Consider the following 18,710-nt stretch of genomic DNA (forward strand, 5'->3'; position numbering starts at 1 on the left):
TCTTCCTCCAACACCATCACCCATTCTGTTCATTCATCTCTATGTTCTCACATCCTATCCTTATTAGCCTTTCCGCCGGCTTTTAGCACTGCGACCATCACATGTTTTAATTTCACAGATTGATATTGTTTTTGCACCTGTTCCGAGCAAAGTGCGCCTCCATTTTTTAACGATAGCACAGTCATTTCTTCCACTTTTCCAAACAATGCTATCGCTGCTAAGACAGCCCGTTACTGACTATCACCGTTTAGTGTGCGTTTTGGCTGATTTTGCGGTAGTTCTACTTTTCGTATCTCGGCATATCCGCTGCCCGCGGGTTCACTTAGTGCATTAGACGCACACGACAGCGTCTCCTGTTTTCTCTGGGATACATAAGACGACAATAAGTTAACTCCGCGCCCGCTTTTAATAATATTTTTATCCTCCTTGTGTCAGAAGTGATTATAGTGCTTAAAATTTTATATTCTTTCACACGAGCTGCTGTCTCTGTGAAAATAGCACACTGGCCTCAAAGATTTGTGGAGGATTTTTTTTTTTTACTAGAGTTCAGAGCTGCTTCGTTGTCTTCGGTGCCTCGGTTTGCGTTCTTTTTTCAACACACTCCGTACTTACAGGAAATAGTCCTTGGTTCTACTTATGGCTTCAGCTTTGATTCAAAGCCGCAAAAACCCCATGCTTCTGTTACAAAGACAGCGGGTTTATTGAGGATGAAGCTCGTATATTTATATTAATCTCCTTTGATCCCGTTGTCCCGCGGGTCTCCCGCAAGTGACTCGATCGAACGGTTGGTCGCGAATGTAGTGTAATGAGTCACGAGCGGATGTCAATAAAATGTGGCCAAGAGAGAGGCGAACACGCACTTTATGCCAACATCCTCCTGCACTTGGACCGTATAGGTGAGTTATTTATCCTTCTAGCTTTCCTATCTGTTTTTTAATCAATAATTTAATCGCATTTTGGGTGGCTATTCTTGTTTATAGTACAATATATTAGAAATGCACGTCTCCGCTCTGACCATGGAAAATTAGCATTTTTACGAGGCTGCTCTTGTCTCATCCAACAAGAATAATATTTCACGATATTAGAAATGCATGGTCGAGTTATTTAGTGAAAACCTCGTTTGGAGACTGCAAGGCTTGGAAACCAAATCAAATTCAAGAGCAAAAGCAATGGGCATCGAAGAGCAGGATCAGCTGAATTTATAAAATACTGTTGTTAGGTTGTAGTATCTTAGCGCGAAGATGTGATGTAAGTACTGTATGGCGTCCCCCATTTATAATACTAGCTGCCATAAACAGCTATGATCTTAGCGAATACTGATGAGAAATTAACAGTAAATCGATGAAATATGTAGCGACGTTTCAAGCCCGAATTGAAATTCCGAGTGAGTATTTTTTTATTCGCACAGACGATATGTTCGACTTCTTGCATTTTTACTTCAGTAAATTTGCCACCTCACGCCTTTAAACCAAATAAAGCCAACTACTTTTGTAGTGCGAATATCTACCATGTTGTTAATCGAGTGCAAAGATTTTGACACAGAAGAATATGGAAAGACAGAAGCATAATTTATCTAGAAGCTAAGACTATTTTGTTGTTTACATCGATTAGTGCACGGGGATCTGTCGCAATCTGTCGGGCCTGCTCTCACTGTTTACACTCAATATATATCCAAATGTTTCGATCCCTAGGTAAACGATGTATGCCCAGCGATTTCTTTTAATTGTGGCATTGCATGCCTTGTGTTTTATCGGTATTCTACGAATTGGTGATATTTTATCTGAAAAATTGATCAGCATAGACCACCACCTTATTCGATTCCACTTCCGGTAAAAAATATCTTGTGAGTTTATTGAATTTTTATAGCGATTAGTCTCGGGGCAATAGGGGTTAAAGTTTTGTTATCTCACATACATTTTTCTGGTTTCGTGCAGCAATTCCAGTGGTATTGCTCGATGGACGAATAATATAATTTTAGTGACCGTGTAACGAACATGACCTGACCTTATGCAAATCAAAGTCTTATATTTAATCTTCTTTTGCCATTGATTTAATTCTTGTGCTTTCACTGTCTTTATATGCATTCTTCATTAAAAAAACAAACATAAATGGAATTGTAAATACCACATTACACTTTATGATTAATGTTGTTTTATTTTTCAGAATTTAACTTGAAGATACTGTTGCTCTCATGTGTAAGACTGCTGACCACTACCTCCAGCTCTGCCAATGAAAATCTTCGATATCCATTGAAGATGATAGTTCTGTTGAAATATTCAAGAATTTTCAAAGATTATAGTGTATTTAAAGAATGTTATAGACTTAATATCCAAATAAGTTGGCAATGGCTGATGATGGCGAAGGGCCAAGTAATTGGCGATCACGCTTACGCCATGTGAAAACATCATGGAACAATGACAATGAATTGCAGAATGGAGAACAGTCAGAGGAAAAAGAAAATCTGGAACAAAACTCTTACACAGGAAATGTAGCACATGGTAACGCAATCAACTTGGTCAGTGATGGTCCAACTTCCTTTGTGGCAGATGTAAGACCCTTATCAAGTGATGTTAATGTCAGTGATGAAAGTAGAGCACGTGGTCACATAATCTACTCAGTCAGTGACGGTATTGCAACTTCCTCTCTAACATATGCAAGACTATTACCAGGTGACAGTCACGTCAGTGATAAAAATGAAGCACATGGTCACACAATCTACTCAGTCAGTGATGGTCACAAGACACCAATCATAGGCGACAATCATGCAATACTTGATGTGGATGAAGGTCACGCTGTGGTTACTATAGGTGACAGGCACCCAGTACAGACAGGGGCTGGTAGTTATACCACCAGTCCTGAGAGTTCCACACATGAAACTAAAACTACATCACCGTTGAAAGAGAAAATTGCTGGGGATAATGTGGACAGTGCAGATGGGTATTGTGATGTGCATGGATATAGTCTTTCGTGCTCAGATGTACCAACTATAGATAAAGATAACATCTCTAAAGATCCATTACAAAGTCATATGGTGACTGATACTGCTGAAAAGAGTAGATTGATGCCGTCTGGGCTTAATCTTGTAACGGAAAGAGAGACTTCTTTTCATCATGATTTTGAAGTCAATGACGATTTCCTTCCTGGTAGCCAGAAACCATTTAATGTGCAAGACAAAATCAATAATGAAAACAACATCCCTGACACAATCTCTAGACAAAACCTTGGTGGTTTAAACACTCCTACTTATGTCTTAGATGGTGGTAAAAACATTTCTGAGAATGACTTTAGTAGAAATCATATCCCTTTTACTGGAAATGTGTTGGATTGTTGTGAAGTCTCCAATTCCAGGCAAGGCCTTGGTGGTTTAGACAATGTTACTCAGCACATCTTAAATGGTGACCAGAACACCATTCCTGGAAACGAATTGGATGGTGGTCATATCCCTCTTCCTGGTAATGTCTCGGATAGTTGTGAAAACTCTGTTTCCAAAAAAGGCCCGGAAAGTGGCACCTCCACTCTAACTGGACATGACTTGCCTGGAATTTCTGTCTCTGATCAGAACTCATTTGCAGAATTTGACCTTACACCTGTCAAGGAACAGACCCAGGACACACAGCTAAACGCATTGACTCACTTAGTAGTCGTGGATGTAGAGACCATACCACAACTTACAAATAGCAAGTCAGGAGATCATAATAGGGAGCAGGGTATTGGTCAAAGAAAACCAATTGCATTTACTGTCTCTATGGACCAGAGAGAGGAAAACTTGGTAGATGTTGGGGAGCTTAATTTGGAACAAGAAAGAGACGGTAGGGCTGTCACACATGGGTTAAAAAACGTCACCAAATTTCCATCAGGAATGCATAACAGAGTTCATGCTGGTAACAAGCCTACTGCATTTACTGTTGGATTAGAGGCAAATGATGAGGCTAGTTTTACTGAAAAATTGGACGAGACCCCACTTGAGAATGAAAGACCTGATGTAAAGGCGTTGAGATCCATGTTTGATTCCAAGACGGCATACGGCAATAATAAAAGAAATGTCAATCGTGAACACTATAGAGGAGAAAAAAAGAGATCTATGTTTGAAATCATGGCAGATTGTGGATTCGATGTAGGAAATACGACTGATACGACCAGTATCAAGAAACTCGGTTCTCAGTCGTCTTTGCCTAGTGACCTAGCGCCTATTAGTGCAAAGCCGGTTTCATTCGATGTTATTCTTGAAAGTCCAACAACTAAGAAATTCCCGAAAGCACGCCCTAAAGCATTCCAATCGCAATCTAAAAACAGCAATCAAGACAAAACTGTTGACATTCCAACCAAAGGATCATTGAAAGATCAGCTTAAAAAAGAAAAAGATGTTAGATGTAATGAATCATATGACCAACAAGCTGGTATCAGCTTATCAGAGAGCGGGGGAACGAGCGCTATGAAAAGTGAACAGTCTTACGCGTTTGAAGTAAGTTTTGACGAGCCTGATGTAATAACTAATATGAAAACAAAGGTAAAATCTAAGGACACTGTAAGAAAAGATCTGTTGGATTTGAGCTCTGATCTTAGTGCAGACCTTCCGCAAAAATCTTACGCATTTCAAGCTGATGTTTGTCAGCCAGCAAAGGCTGTTGGACAAGTATCACACGGAAATGTCGCGACGGAAGAAACTGAGCCATCTTATGTAAGTAGATCTCCGCTAGAGGAAAAAGGTTGCGTGACATCTGATGTACCGCGCGACAATGTCACGAGGAATCCTCAGGGCCGCGTGAAAGAGATCTTGCGTGACAAGAAAAATATCGCGTCAGGTATCGAACCCTTGTCTCCAGACCAATCAGAGTCAAGTATAGACAAATCTTTGCAATCAGCACACGGTATTTCGTTTGATGTTTCCTTTGATGATGTGTCGCCTGGGAAAACTACTCGTAAGCCAAAACTCGCTCCTAAGAATATTAGACTCAGGAAAAGCAAACGAACCATCGATTCACCTGGGGTTCCATCTATGAACGCTGCCGGTCAAGAAACGAGCCATAAAGCTAAAAATGGTAAGACCTCGGTGGAACTTGTTGATTCAGTTCAAGCAGAAACTACGTTGAAAGATCCAACATTTTCTGCCCGCCCAGAAGCTGCAGGAAATGTTGTTCTCTTTGAAACAAATCGACGTGAAGCTGGAAATGATGTATCCTTGGAAGCAAATCGACGTGGAGCTGGAAATGATGTACCCTTGGAAGCAAATCGACGTGGAACTTACAGTCTCGATGATGTGTCTAAGTCTCTGTGTGACGCAAGCGAGTTTGGTCTAACTTTAGAACAAGCTCTTGAAAACCTTGCGAACAAACAAGAGGCTAGTGATTCCGCCAGTCCGCCCACAGCCAAACGAGGAACTTATTCCTTGGACGATGTTTCTAACTGTTTGGTGTCTGCTGCCAATGAGGGGCTCAGTGTTGCTGAAGCATTGGACAAGCTAGCGACATCCGAGCAGTTACAAAGGAATTGTACCGAAAGTGTTACGAGCAAGCAAGCCACACCCAGCCCTGATCGACGTGGGACGTATGATTTATCTGATGTTTCCAAGTCACTGGATTCCTGTGTGGGTATCGAAACCAAAGCTGCTGTTAACCAGACAACGCCTGAGAGTGACATATCTGGTCGACGTGGGACGTATGATTTATCTGACGTTTCAAAGTCGCTTGATGCTAGTGAGGCGAGCGGAATTCTTCCGGAAAACGCTCTCCAGCAGCTGTTGGATGAATGTGAATCCGAGCTACAGCCAGCGAGGGAAGTTAGTGTAGCGCATCGAGATAAGAGGGGAAATAGGAACCAGGTTTCTTGTTGGAAAAATGATCATGAGGCCTCGACAATTATGACGAAACGGGGTACCTATAACCTGGAAGATCTTGATATAAACCTTATCCAGGAAGGAGAAGTTAGTTTAGACTCGGATTCCGGTCATGAAAGCTCTAGCGATTCAAACTTGGTTAGACCAAAGAGAGGGACTTTTGACTTAGAGGAGGTATCGGATACTTTAACAAGTGCGTCGAAGGGAGGAACCTCTGTCGAGGAAGCGTTAGAGAAATTATCGAAGAGTGAAAAGTCTATGAGCCCTCGTCAATTGAGACGAATAAGGCGACAGGCAAAATGGGGGGCCAACTCACAACAAGGCCCGTTAGATGACTCCTTGGACTCTTCGTCGTATTCTTTGGGAGTCGCAGGATCGAGAGGGACTTACACTTTGGACCAAGTAGCGCAATCTCTGGAGCTCGCCAAAAGCAAAGGGATCCCAGTCATCGAAGCTCTGAATGACATCGCGACCAGGACGCCAGCTAACGCGGAATCCATTAGTTTGCAGGGTGCTGGTAGTCGCAATACATACACCTTGGACCAAGTCGCTGCCACGCTAGAGTCTGCTAAGGAGAAAGGTCTTCCCGTTATAACAGCACTAGAGAATTTAGTACAAGAAGGGCAGTCCGACAAGGCCGTGTTTCGGGACCCTGCGGAAGTCGCGGTGCACAGGCGTCAGGGTAAATTGGTGAACAGAAAGACCTACGCCCTTGCCAAACCTCTAGAAACCATCGGTGAGGACCATCAACTTCGCCTATTCGATGGCACTTTGAGAAAGCTTATTCCTTTGAATAAAGATACCACAGGTATTCCAAACCCAACTAGACTATCCAGTGATGAGATATCGGAGAAGAAGCAGCCATCTGTTGTTCAGACGCTCGACTTGTTAACATCGGCATGTGAGCTCTTGTTAAAAAGCAATAACAAGCCACCCGATCGCAGTCGAGAAGAGATTGATGTTGATGTGGCAGAGACAACGCCTGCAGTCCTTCCACATGAACCCCCTAAAAGAGGCACATATTCTTTAGATGAAGTCTCCACGTCACTGGAAGGAGCCGTGGCCATGGGAATACCAGTCGTCGATGCTCTAGACAACATCGCGTCTGTTCCGCTTAAGAAAAGAAATCGTGCCGAAAGAAAGTTGAAATCCAAAAACTCTAAATCCGAACCTGATCTAACTGGCATCCCGATGATTGACTCGAGCAAAGAGACGCACTCATTGTATGACGTCACAGCAGGGCGTGGTCAGGAAACAGAGCGGATCCCTGTGGTTATCGCTCTTGATGAGTTGACAGACTCCTTATCAAAGTTCTCAGGATCCGTTCGAACGACTGATCAGCAAAGAACACTTGATCAAAGTCAGACCGCCCATCACACACCCTCTGTTCGCAGAGGATCTGGTGATCAGACTGATACGAAACCCAGGTCCTCACCAGGGGCCTACCCACCGACCATGCGCAATAGCTATTCCTTGGATGACGTTGTGTCCGCTTTAGAGAAATCCTATGAAACGGGTGTCCAATTTAAGGATTATCTTCCGTCTATGGAATCTGATGATAGTCTTCTACAAGGGTCTTCCGTGACCAGCGTGGATTCTGCCCACACTATGGAGGAATTCCGAGAATCCACGTCACCTTTTCCAAGAACTAGCTCACCCATGGCGGGTCGAGCTTTTTCCCCCTTATCTGTTTCACGGATTTCGTCCAGTTACGCATCTGCTGATAACTCTAACGATGATCTCTCCTCGACAGAGCAAAGTTTGCAGATCTCAAAGGGCTCGTTTTACGCAAGTCCCGGTGTGGATCTTTCAGCGAAGGAGAGCGACTCGCCAAATCAATTGTGTAAATCAAGTGGGCCATTTAGACTGAATAGAGCGCGTAGAAAAAGGCTTCCCAAGAAGCATAACGCTTCTGAGGGATTTGACATGGGGTCTGCCTCGTCAAGTGAAAGTATCAGCGAACCTGGATGTGACGAAAGCTGTTCAAAGCGCGGGACTTACGACTTGAAGGAAGTCAGCGCAAAGCTGGATCCCTCAACAAGTCAAGGCAAAGTGCCAGTAGAAGCTCTTGAAGAGCTTACATGTCAAGATAAGAAGAGAGGGACGTACAGTTTAGAGGACGTCAGCGAGAAACTGGATGAAGTGCTAGCAATCTCACCGCGACCTGAAAAAAGAGGGACTTATGGATTAGAGGACGTGAGTAAAAAGCTTGATGAATCGGGACAGAGCACTAAGGTACTGGACGATATATCAAGAGCTTTCTCCAATCCGGATATCTCGACATATAGGGACTCCAGCAAGGTCTCCCCGTCTTCTAAGAAACGTGGAACTTACAGTCTTGAAGATGTCAGTGAAAAACTCAACGAGAGTTTACGGGACCATGAGGTAGCCCAAGTGTTGGATGAGCTGTCGAGAGCTGTTTCAACCCCTAATATCTCCACATTCTGCAAAACGACAGGGGAGGAATTAAACCCGGGAAGGCGTGGGAAATATAGTGTTGAGGATGTCAATGGAAGAGGTGATCATCTGCTCTCTGATCAAGGCATCGTCGAAGGGAGTAAACCCGGGAATAGAGGGACATATAGTTTAGATGATATCGGTAAAGTACTTGATGAATCTCTTTCTAAAGAGGTACCGATTGTAGACCCACTTCGCACTGCAAGTCATAAAGATGCTCTAGATTCGAGTAAGCTATCGTTAGAAGATGTCCACTTAGATAGTGGCGATGATGGTAGAATGGATGTGGCACTGAAAGGTACGAGAAACTCTGCAATCGTAGATGGAGATGGGATAGTAGGAGTAGATAAAGAAACCAAATCCTCCAATAAGTTACCGATATTCCAGCCTAGCAGTAGGGCTACCGAGCTGTTCCAGTCAGAATCCAATCTTCGGAAAACTAGTGACTCTGAAAGCGTGACTAGCGAATTGGCGGCAAAACACAAATTTGCGAATTTAACGTTATGTGGAACCAATGATAGCGTGACGTCAGTTGTTCCCCGTGACAGTGGCACGCCCGAAATTGCGTGTGAAACCACGACTCGATATCCTTTGAGTGATACTGGTGCGCTTGGCGTGACATCTGAGGCTGGAAGTGTTACTTTATCAGAGGGTACAGGCAATAGGGTGACAGGTGAAAATGTGACCCTTGATAGTGTGATTCCTGAGAGCGTGACGCGTGACAGCGTGGTCTCGCGGGGCGTGAAGTGTGGAAAGACGCGCTCTGCATGGCGGCCAAGTGATCAGATTCTTAATCTAGTAGACTCCGCCGAAGACAGTGGAATGTCGGTAGCGGAAGTTCTAGAGCAGGCTGCCCAGCTTGCAGAGATGCAAGGTTGGTATTTTTTCTCGATTAGATGTAAAAACTCATAGCTTGTTGTAGTTTTTATTTTGCTTTATCTCTAGGGCTTGGGACTGCAGAAGGAGGGGGCAGGTTTGGAGGTGAGGTGGGGTAGGATGGGGTGGGGTGGGGTAGGGTGGGGTTAGGTGGGGTTGTGTAAAGGAATGGTAGTCCTTTTAGGTACGGTCACCAATCCTTTCTTTTTCTGCCCGCACTGGCTTTACAGTTTATCTACCACATTGCCTGTTTTATCCACAGACTGACTGAAAAAGTAAAATTTTCCATATAGCATCTTATCATCTATTCGCTTCTCGGTATAAGATAAGTGGATCTCGGCAAACGAATGATCATTTGACGAGCACTTGCAAGCTTCAGCATTTCTAAGAGCAAATCGAGATAAATATCCTTGAAATAGCAAGCAAATCGGAAATCTGAAATTTGAGCAAGCGACTATTCAAGAAACATGGTGCTTGAAAATTTGCTAGCCTATCCGCATTTCAGGGGATTATTCGAAAACCCCTTCTTCCCATGCTTTTCCGAAAATCCTTTATGATTACCTCTTACAATGCTCATATTCTTCAATCTACCATGAAGTACTGTCTTGCCTCACATTTGTCATCGTTCTTTTATTCATTTTTACTTTTTGACCCTGTTCTCATCCTTTCATTAACATATCCACCAGTCTATGTCTTGCCATGACCTCCATAACCATACTTCTCGATAGCTGTTTCTTAACACAATCCCTCACTTCATACTCAGCCATATACCCTACTTATCATTAGCTGTATTTTAGCACAAGCCAAATACCCTACCTATCATTAGCTGTATTTTAGCACAATCTCCCCACCTCACATTCAACTATATACCCTACTTCTCAATAGCTGTTTTTAACACAATTCCCTCACCTCTCATTCAACCATATACCTTACTACTCAATAGCTGTATTTTAGCACAATTCCCTCTTATTATATTCAACCATATACCCTTCTCCTTAATAGCTGTTTTATAACACAATTTCAACAAATCACTTTCAATCACCTTGCTGCTCAATAGCTGTTTTTTGCTCAGTCCCGTCACATCACATGCATACTTCTCAACAGATGTACTGAGTCTTATTTAGCCAACATTTCCTACGTCTTGTGGTCAGCGAGCAAGGCGATTTTAGTTGGGAGCTGTTCGTACGGGGCTTGGTAAGGAGAATGAAGTTTGACTTCGTGTTACGCTTTTCTAAGGTGAGATTGAGGAGACGGCCTCTGACGAAGAGCAGGATGAAGAGAAAGTGAACTCCAAACAATTGTCTTTGCTCAAAATGCAATTCGAAGAAAAGCGAAGACACATCGAGACTGAGAAAAGACGGAATCAGGAACAGTGGGAAGAGGAGCGCCGGAAACTGGGCCAGACTGCCTTTTGGTATATGATTGGTCGAACTAAAGGAGAAGAAGTGGCTACTGGGAGTGGTGAGGTAAGGATAGTCTGTTTGTTTGTACTAACTTCCATCAGTTATACTGGTGCGGAAGGCACAACAGAGCTAGGGCTCCACATCAAGTGCCCCCGTGTGTGTGTTGTTAGTAGGCACTGTCACTGAGGGTGGTCACTGCCAGAGGATTAATTGCGTCCTCAGTGGTTCTTTTGCGTCCCTTCGGTTCAGGTTAGTGTAATGCAGCTTGAAGAGACGGGACCTCCGGTTTAGTGTCCTTATCCGAGAAGACTGAAAACACGGGAGAATAACTTCAACCCACTTGTGACATGGTTTTTTTTATGGATTTTTTGTTGTGAAAGTAACCACTCTACTCCTTATCCACCGTCAATTCCATTCTCGTTTCTTATCCTCTTTGATAATTGTAGAACCAAGTTACTCAAGCAACCCAGCCTTTCAACATCGTGCCGTCAAGCAGCAAACAACCCCCTCCTGAGCCTGCAAGCTCTGGCCAGCCGTCGCCTCCTGTCGGAATGTCCACTCCTATTGAATGCATGTCACCGCGTGTTACTTACCAGCCCCCCTTGGTCGAAAACGGACCACAGGGTCCACCGTCATTCGGCCACGGCTACCATCCTAAGAGTACTCCCCAAAAACCGGGTTACCAGTCTCCAGGCGTACATCCTGAATTCCAATCCCCTGGCGTGCACCCACCCACAGTAAATTCAAGGACTGGATTCCAGTTTCCACCAAGCCATCAAGAGGTCCGGTCACAAGCGCCACAGGCAACCCATCATATTCCACAGGCAATTCATCGTACTCAACAGGACCCCCAACGTATTCAACAAGAAGCTCGAGATGCACCGCAGGAAGAAATGGAGACGGTTGAATTCAGGCTGTCGAATTTTCCACCAAATGTGCGCCCGGGTAGTGAACCAACAAGCGCTGTGACGGCCACGAGTCCATCTTCATCACCTCCTCATCGTAAATGCTGGTCCGTTAATCCCACTGTCCCTCCCTCCCCTCCGGTATTCGTGCCCCCTGTGCCTGTAGAGGCCGAGAAGCCTGGAACCGAGGGGATAGATGTTACCACTCCGGCGGACCTCGAGGTAGAAGGGGACAATAAGAAGGGATTTTCTATGTTCATAAGCGAAGACAAGGCACAAGTAGCAGAGGTAAGACAAGTCTGTGATACACCTATTTCAATATAAAGGTTTTCGGCTCGAATTGCAATTGCCAAATGGCAGGTCTATGACCGAAAGGTATTTTTGGGTAGTAATTATTTGTAAAGGTAAAGGTAATAAATAAACTCAAGTGTTGTCAGAACTATATTTTTTTTATATTAAATGGATAGTCGTATGTTTCGTTTATGTCTTTCTGAATTCGGAACAAATATTTTGGGATCCACGGGTCCTTTCGGTTGTAGAACTGCCGTTTGTCAATCTCAATTTCCCGTTTGCACTGACAACGGTTTTTTTTTAAATGGGTGTGTATTTCTTTTTTTTTTCTTTTCAAACGCATATATGCGGCTAGTTTCAAGCGTTTATGTACACAGGTAACGTTAAGGTCACCTTTATTTGAAACCCCTATAGAAATGTACTAGACTAAATCTTTGGGATGATTTTGATTGTCCATTGTGATGGAATAAGATGCGCAAATTCTACGAGATTCTGATTCTGGCGAGTTTGGTCACCCTGTGTGTATAGCGGCGCGATAGGGCCTGGGTTGTTGACGATGGAGTGAAGGGGGTTGTCTCATGCCTAGTGCACACTAGTGACATAACGACATATGCGCACGCACTCTTATGCCTAGTGCACACTAGTGACATAACGACATATGCGCACGCACTCTCATGCCTGGTGCACACTAGTGACATAACGACATATGCGCACGCACTCTTATGCCTAGTGCACACTAGTGACATAACGACATAACAACGTAAGCGCGCACCCTTTTAAGCCCGACATAACGAAATGCACATAATGACATAAAAGAAAAAAAAAAACATGTTTTTCTTTTATGTCATTATGCCCATGTCGTTATGTCGGGCTTGACATACGAACATGAAAGGGTCACTAGTGTGCACCCAGGTATCATACAATCACAGTGAACATGACACGTGTTACCGTGATGACGATGGAGTGATATAGGTCCTCCTGACCAATCACAGTGAACATGACGCGTGTTACCGTGATGACGATGGAGTGATTTAAGTCCTCCTGGCCAATCACAGTGAACATGACGCGTGTTACCGTGATGACGATGGAGTGATATAGGTCCTCCTGACCAATCACAGTGAACGTGACACGTGTTACCGTGATGCCTTCTCTTTGTAGGGTCTGACTCCTGAGCAGCAAAAGCGAAGAGACAAGTTCCTGAAAATGCGCCAGAAGAGACAGGAGGAGGATAAGGCGAAAAAAGAAGCCGAGATGGAGAAAAAGAGAAGGTGAGGAATTACCTCGGTTCACCCGGGGTGGATCCTCCATGAAGAACACCCTTGGAAAATTTAAGACCCTATGTCAACCGCCTAAATACCAAGTGTGAAATACTATCCACTTTCATCGGCTGATTTGGCAAAGCTATTCTGATATTTTCGATTGAACCTAGTAAATGATGTATACAACTTTTATGATGATCATTTCCTGATCCTTTCATACTGCGTCTTTCAATTTTGAATTAAAACACAACAAAGGTGTGGCTGAGGAGAGAAATTAAACTTTCAAAAGTTATCGTTTGAAAATGGTGTCCGCTTCGTAAAGGGCCAAATAGTACGTATTTCGGCTTTGCAGGAAGATTCTTTTCTGTTTCTGGTCGCTAGTTGAGCTTGGATTCTCATCCTACATTTATGTATTCTAAATCCTTTTTAGAAACGAAAATATTAGTAGCTTAGTATCTGCCAGGCTACTCTGAGTCAGCTGTGTAGAGCCATATTGGAAAGCGTGAGTGTTCAAAGCATGGTGAGACTAGACATTAAGCTAGGGACGAGTCCAAGGAAGACCTAAGAACACAGATAACATCGTATAAGCCTAACACCATGTTTGTATTACAGACGCGAGGAGAGGCAGCGCGAAGCTGAAGCGCAGAAGAAACTTGAGGAGGAACGCCGGCAACAGGAGGAGGAAATAAGGCGAGCACGGTTGCAGCAGGAGAGACTGAGCCGAGCTTCCGACGGCGCAGGGAATGATGGTTACGCAACGTACCGACCGGGGTCTGGGTCCAACTTGGCCCCAGCTCAAGACGACCACTCGGCATTTGCTGAGTTCAGCGGTATGTTTACTGCCGTCATGCGCAGCTTTCCTTGTAGCACCATTGTGAAAATGTAGCGTTAGGGAAAGAAACTGAAATAACGTAAAACCTCTAATAGCCCATCTCCCTCTTAGTACACTATTTTATTTCATCTTTGATTTTGTAGAGGCCAAAAATACCTAATGCCAAATTCGGTCCAAAAGAGATAATCATTTTGTTTATTTTTATCCCAAAGGTCCCCAGTGTTACGTCAAACCGAGCGGAAAGTCCAACCGGAAGTTGATAGTCAACGCTATATCGTACGTTTGTCTGTCTGGGACGGTGAACAAGGACGCCAAGGAACGCTGTCTGCAGGTAAGTTAATAGTCCTGCAGATAGTCCTGTTTGAAATCCTACTATGCCCGCTGGACAGGCCGACTTGGGACGCAAGTGCTTATGTTCAAGTGCTTATGGTGATGACACGTTAATAAAATGGTTTAATAGTGTTCTCATTATCTTTAGGCGATTTCCGAGTCCAACGGCTACCACTTCATGGTGTTGTTCAAAGACGGTCTGAAGTTCCGTGGACTTTATTCGTTTAACCCAGAAAATGAACAGGTATCAATTTTATATCCTTTCTCTACTACCTAGGGGAATCACTAGTACCTAGAAGAATTACTAGTACCTAGGGGAATCACTAGTACCTAGGGGAGTCACCAGTACCTAGGGGAGTCACCAGTACCTAGGGGAGTCACTGGTACCTAGGGGAGTCACTAGTACCTAGGGGAGTCACTAGTACCTAGGGGAGTCACTAGTACCTAGGGGAGTCACTAGTACCTAGGGGAGTCACTAGTACCTAGGGGAGTCACTAGTACCTAGGGGAGTCACTAGTACCTAGGGGAGTCACTAGTACCTAGGGGAGTCACTAGTACCTAGGGGAGTCACTAGTACCTAGGGGAGTCACTAGTACCTAGGGGAATCACTAGCACCTAGGGGAGTCACTAGTACCTAGGGGAGTCACTAGTACCTAAGGGAGTCACTAGTACCTAGGGGAGTCACTAGTACCGTGTGGAATCAATCGGGTTTGTTCTTCGATTGATTCTTACGGTTTGTGGGGGGTTTCGGTCGTGTTTATAAGCGAACTATGTGCTGGGGTAATTTTGAATTGCCAAAACCGACCATTTTTTAGCTTTCATCGAGTATGAAATCAACATGTTTACGACGACGTTAAAATCCTAAAATCCACCGAATCCTAAAATCGTAGTTCATTGTTCTATAGCTTGTCGGTGTGTTTCTGGTTTCGGTTCGCTGTCTATCTTCTGCTGTTCCTTTTTTGCTTGCCCATTGCCCAATGGGAATGATAAGGACACTGATACATCGAAAGCGTAAATTAATCGCTAGTATAGCCTGGTCCACTACATTTTTTTTATCTATTGAGTACCACAGTGGTTACTTTATCACTTATAAGGATAGTTGAAAAGGGAAGAATTTTCGACAGTGGAATTATATCTTTGCTTTCTTTTGCAGTTGTACAAGGTTTTTGGAATCGGCCCTCGAGTTATCACCGCCAAAATGATCGATAACCTTTACAAGTAAGTCATACATTCTTAATCTTTTATGTCTTCCCTGCTTATGCTTTGAGGGGTGGGAATTGGAAGTATGACCGATATTGGAAGACAATTTGTTTGAAGGAGTTTCAAAGTAATCATCTTGAGACAGAGATTTGTAAGTTATTTACGAGTTCGATAGGAAATGTTGCAGAAGCTTTCCTAAATCAGCCGATGAAAATGAATGATTTCTCGCAATTGGTATTTTTCCTAGATGACAAAATGGCGGTTGACTCTTTGAGATGTATGTTGATCTAACTATACTCTGGCCTTTTCTAGGTACAGCAGTGGCGGGAAAGAGTTCGTCAAGATCCACTCCAAGACGCTTTCCATTTCAGTGGACGGTCTCTCCATTATGAAGCAGTATTGGCAGTCTAGCAAACCAGCCGTTCAGTCCAAAACTATGTCAAATATCAAACGACCTCCCAAACCTCCACGATGATAACTGCGCATTTAAATAGTCGGACAAAAACGTGAAGTTGTCGGGTGATTTTCGGTTAGAATTTGGCCTGATCTCTCTAGTATGAAGCAGTGTTGCCTTCCATCAGCCGTTCGGTGATAAAGTTTGTGAAATATCAAACCTCCCAAGCCTCGGCGATGATCGCTTCGCGGTCGGCAAAGGTCGAGGAGTTGTCGATGTTGCTCGGGTAAAACTCGGACGTGTTCGGTTAGAATTGGTCTAATCTCTTTCATGGAAAGTCTAGCAAGCCAACGACCTCTAAACCCTCCGCGATGATACAAGAAAATTCGGTGAATATCGGAAAGTTTTCGCCTTGATCGGAAACTATTCGGGTTAGCATTCAACTCGAGTAGACTTCAATTATTGTTATGTTTCGCATTGTAGGGGGACTTTTAGGGTTTAGATGATCTCTGCAAGCCTTCGAGATTATGGCATCAACTTATTATTGGAAGTTTTGGGATTAGGAAATCCCGGAAAGATTTGTCGCCGTTATTCGGATGGGGTTTGGTAATTCGGAAGAAAACCCCGGAAAGTCTTGTCACCGTTAGTTGGATAGGGTTTGGTATCCCGGAAAGATTTGTCGCCGTTATGCGGATAGGGTTTGTTAATTCGGAGGAATCCCGGAAAGATTTGTCGCCGTTATTTGGATAGGGTTTGGTAATTCGAAGGAATCTCGGGAGGTTTTCGCCGTTATCCGGATAGGGTTTGGTAATTCGAAGGAATCTCGGGAGGTTTTCGCCGTTATCCGGATAGGGTTTGGTAATTCGAAGAAAACCCCGAAAGGTTTGTCGCCGTTAGTCGGATAGGCTTTGGTAATTCCCCCGAATTTTTTGGAAAGTTCTTGTCGCCGTTATTCGGATAAGATTTGGTTGTACGGGTCTGGCCCACATTTGCATTTTGTTATTGCCTCCAAAAGGAGTATTCGGGGGAAAAAATAGGATTTTCGGCAATACGCAAATTACACTTCAGTTAAAAAGAAGGTTTGTCAGAGTCAAATGATGGTTTGTTTCGTATTTAGCCGAGTGAGCTAAGTTATATTGATGTCTACAATGCGCCTTTGAAAGCCATTGGTGAGAAGTAGCAAAATTATATGTACAGAAATGCTAGAAACCTGTGATTTACAGTAATTATTCTTCTCTCGAGTGAGAAGTTATTTGCAAAGATTATTTATTTTTGTTTAGAAGACAATATAAAGAGATATTTAACTTTAAACGTTGTAAGGCGTCACCGAAACAAGCTATGGAATAAATAGTTTATTGATCCCATACTACCCTTCGTCCGTGAAATTACCGCGCGCGACTTTAATTCTTGTCTTGCCAGGCCTTACTGCAATATTCTGCGAACTGCTAATTGGCCTGTCCTAAGGCGTCCTATTCCAACCCCCTCTTAGGCGTCCTTATCCCACCCCCTCTAAGGCGTCCTTATCCCACCCCCTCTTAGGCGTCCTTATCCCACCCCCTCTAAGGCGTCCTTATCCCACCCCCTCTTAGGCGTCCTTATCCCACCCCCTCTAAGGCGTCCTTATCCCACCCCCTCTAAGGCGTCATTATCCCACCCCCTCTAAGGCGTCCTATTCCAACCCCCTCTTAGGCGTCCTTATCCCACCCCCTCTAAGGCGTCCTTATCCCACCCCCTCTTAGGCGTCCTTATCCCACCCCCTCTAAGGCGTCCTTATCCCACCCCCTCTTAGGCGTCCTTATCCCACCCCCTCTAAGGCGTCCTTATCCCACCCCCTCTTAGGCGTCCTTATCCCACCCCCTCTAAGGAGTCCTTGTCCCACCCCCTCTAAGGCGTCATTATCCCACCCCCTCTTAGGCGTCCTTATCCCACCCCCTCTCAGGCGTCCTTATCCCACCCCCTCTTAGGCGTCCTTATCCCACCCCCTCTTAGGCGTCCTTATCCCACCCCCTCTAAGGCGTCCTTATCCCACCCCCTCTAAGGCGTCCTTATCCCACCCCCACTTAGGCGTCCTTATCCCACCCCCTCTTAGGCGTCGTTATCCCACCCCCTCTAAGGCGTCCTTATTCCCCCCCCCCCTCTTAGGCGTCCTTATCCCACCCCCTCTTAGGCATCCTTATTCCACCCCCTCTAAGGCGTCCTTGTCCCACCCCCTCTTAGGCGTCCTTATCCCACCCCCTCTTAGGCGTCCTTATCCCACCCCCTCTAAGGCGTCCTTATCCCACCCCCTCTTAGGCGTCCTTATCCCACCCCCACTTAGGCGTCCCTGTCCAACCCCCTCTTAGGCGTCCTTATTCCACCCCCTCTTAGGCGTCCTTACCCCACCCCCTCTTAGGCGTCCTTATCCCACCCCCTCTTAGGCGTCCTTATTCCACCCCCTCTTAGGCGTCCTTATCCCACCCCCTCTTAGGCGTCCTTATCCAACCCTCTAGCAGGAAGCTTTGTCTTTTTCCTGTTTTGATTTTCTGACAAACCGAGCCCAAGTTTTTCAATATTCAGGAAACAACTATCAAAGTATATAAAAAAAAAACAATGGATATTGAAACAACCAGCTTTATTTACATAGGCAGGTATAAACAAGGTAGTTGTTAATTTACTTAAAGGCTTATAGGAAATAGCCTAGAAATATCAATTTAGACACATAACGTAAGAACCTAAAATTTAATGCATAAGAGTCTAAACATAAGAGCCTAAAATTTGAAACAGTTTCCTTTTAGAAAAAATGTCTTCATGCAAAAAAAACATGAATCAAAAGTAGTCATCTTGAACATGTACACACTTTAAAATCCCTTTAAATTTACTTTGCACGAGGGATAAGCCCTGTTTCAGTGATGATTTTAAACTACAATCGATGTCTCTTTTTTCTGTGTTCA

General features: G+C 44.3%; 1 protein-coding gene across 6 annotated transcripts in view; it reads left to right on the forward strand.

Annotated features, from left to right (window-relative positions):
* The window catches only part of LOC5518363, a 32,581-nt gene extending 15,435 nt beyond the window's left edge, over positions 1 to 17,146 (forward strand). For 3 of the 6 annotated variants that reach the window (XM_048734760.1, XM_048734761.1, XM_048734762.1), the window contains 8 exons: positions 10,403 to 10,632; positions 11,016 to 11,762; positions 12,924 to 13,033; positions 13,637 to 13,854; positions 14,069 to 14,187; positions 14,335 to 14,430; positions 15,340 to 15,404; positions 15,699 to 17,146. In XM_048734760.1, coding sequence (XP_048590717.1) covers positions 10,403 to 10,632; positions 11,016 to 11,762; positions 12,924 to 13,033; positions 13,637 to 13,854; positions 14,069 to 14,187; positions 14,335 to 14,430; positions 15,340 to 15,404; positions 15,699 to 15,861 — 1,748 coding nt within the window. In that variant the 3' untranslated portion in view covers positions 15,862 to 17,146. Of the gene's footprint in view, positions 1 to 551; positions 897 to 945; positions 1,249 to 2,163; positions 9,165 to 9,235; positions 9,272 to 10,402; positions 10,633 to 11,015; positions 11,763 to 12,923; positions 13,034 to 13,636; positions 13,855 to 14,068; positions 14,188 to 14,334; positions 14,431 to 15,339; positions 15,405 to 15,698 lie in introns of those variants that run through there. The other 3 variants (XM_048734757.1, XM_048734758.1, XM_048734759.1) reach the window with 3 other exon arrangements.
* The last annotated feature ends 1,564 nt before the right edge of the window (positions 17,147 to 18,710 follow it).

The sequence above is a fragment of the Nematostella vectensis genome, chromosome 11 (assembly GCF_932526225.1).
Source record: "Nematostella vectensis chromosome 11, jaNemVect1.1, whole genome shotgun sequence".
Lineage (NCBI taxonomy): Eukaryota > Metazoa > Cnidaria > Anthozoa > Actiniaria > Edwardsiidae > Nematostella > Nematostella vectensis.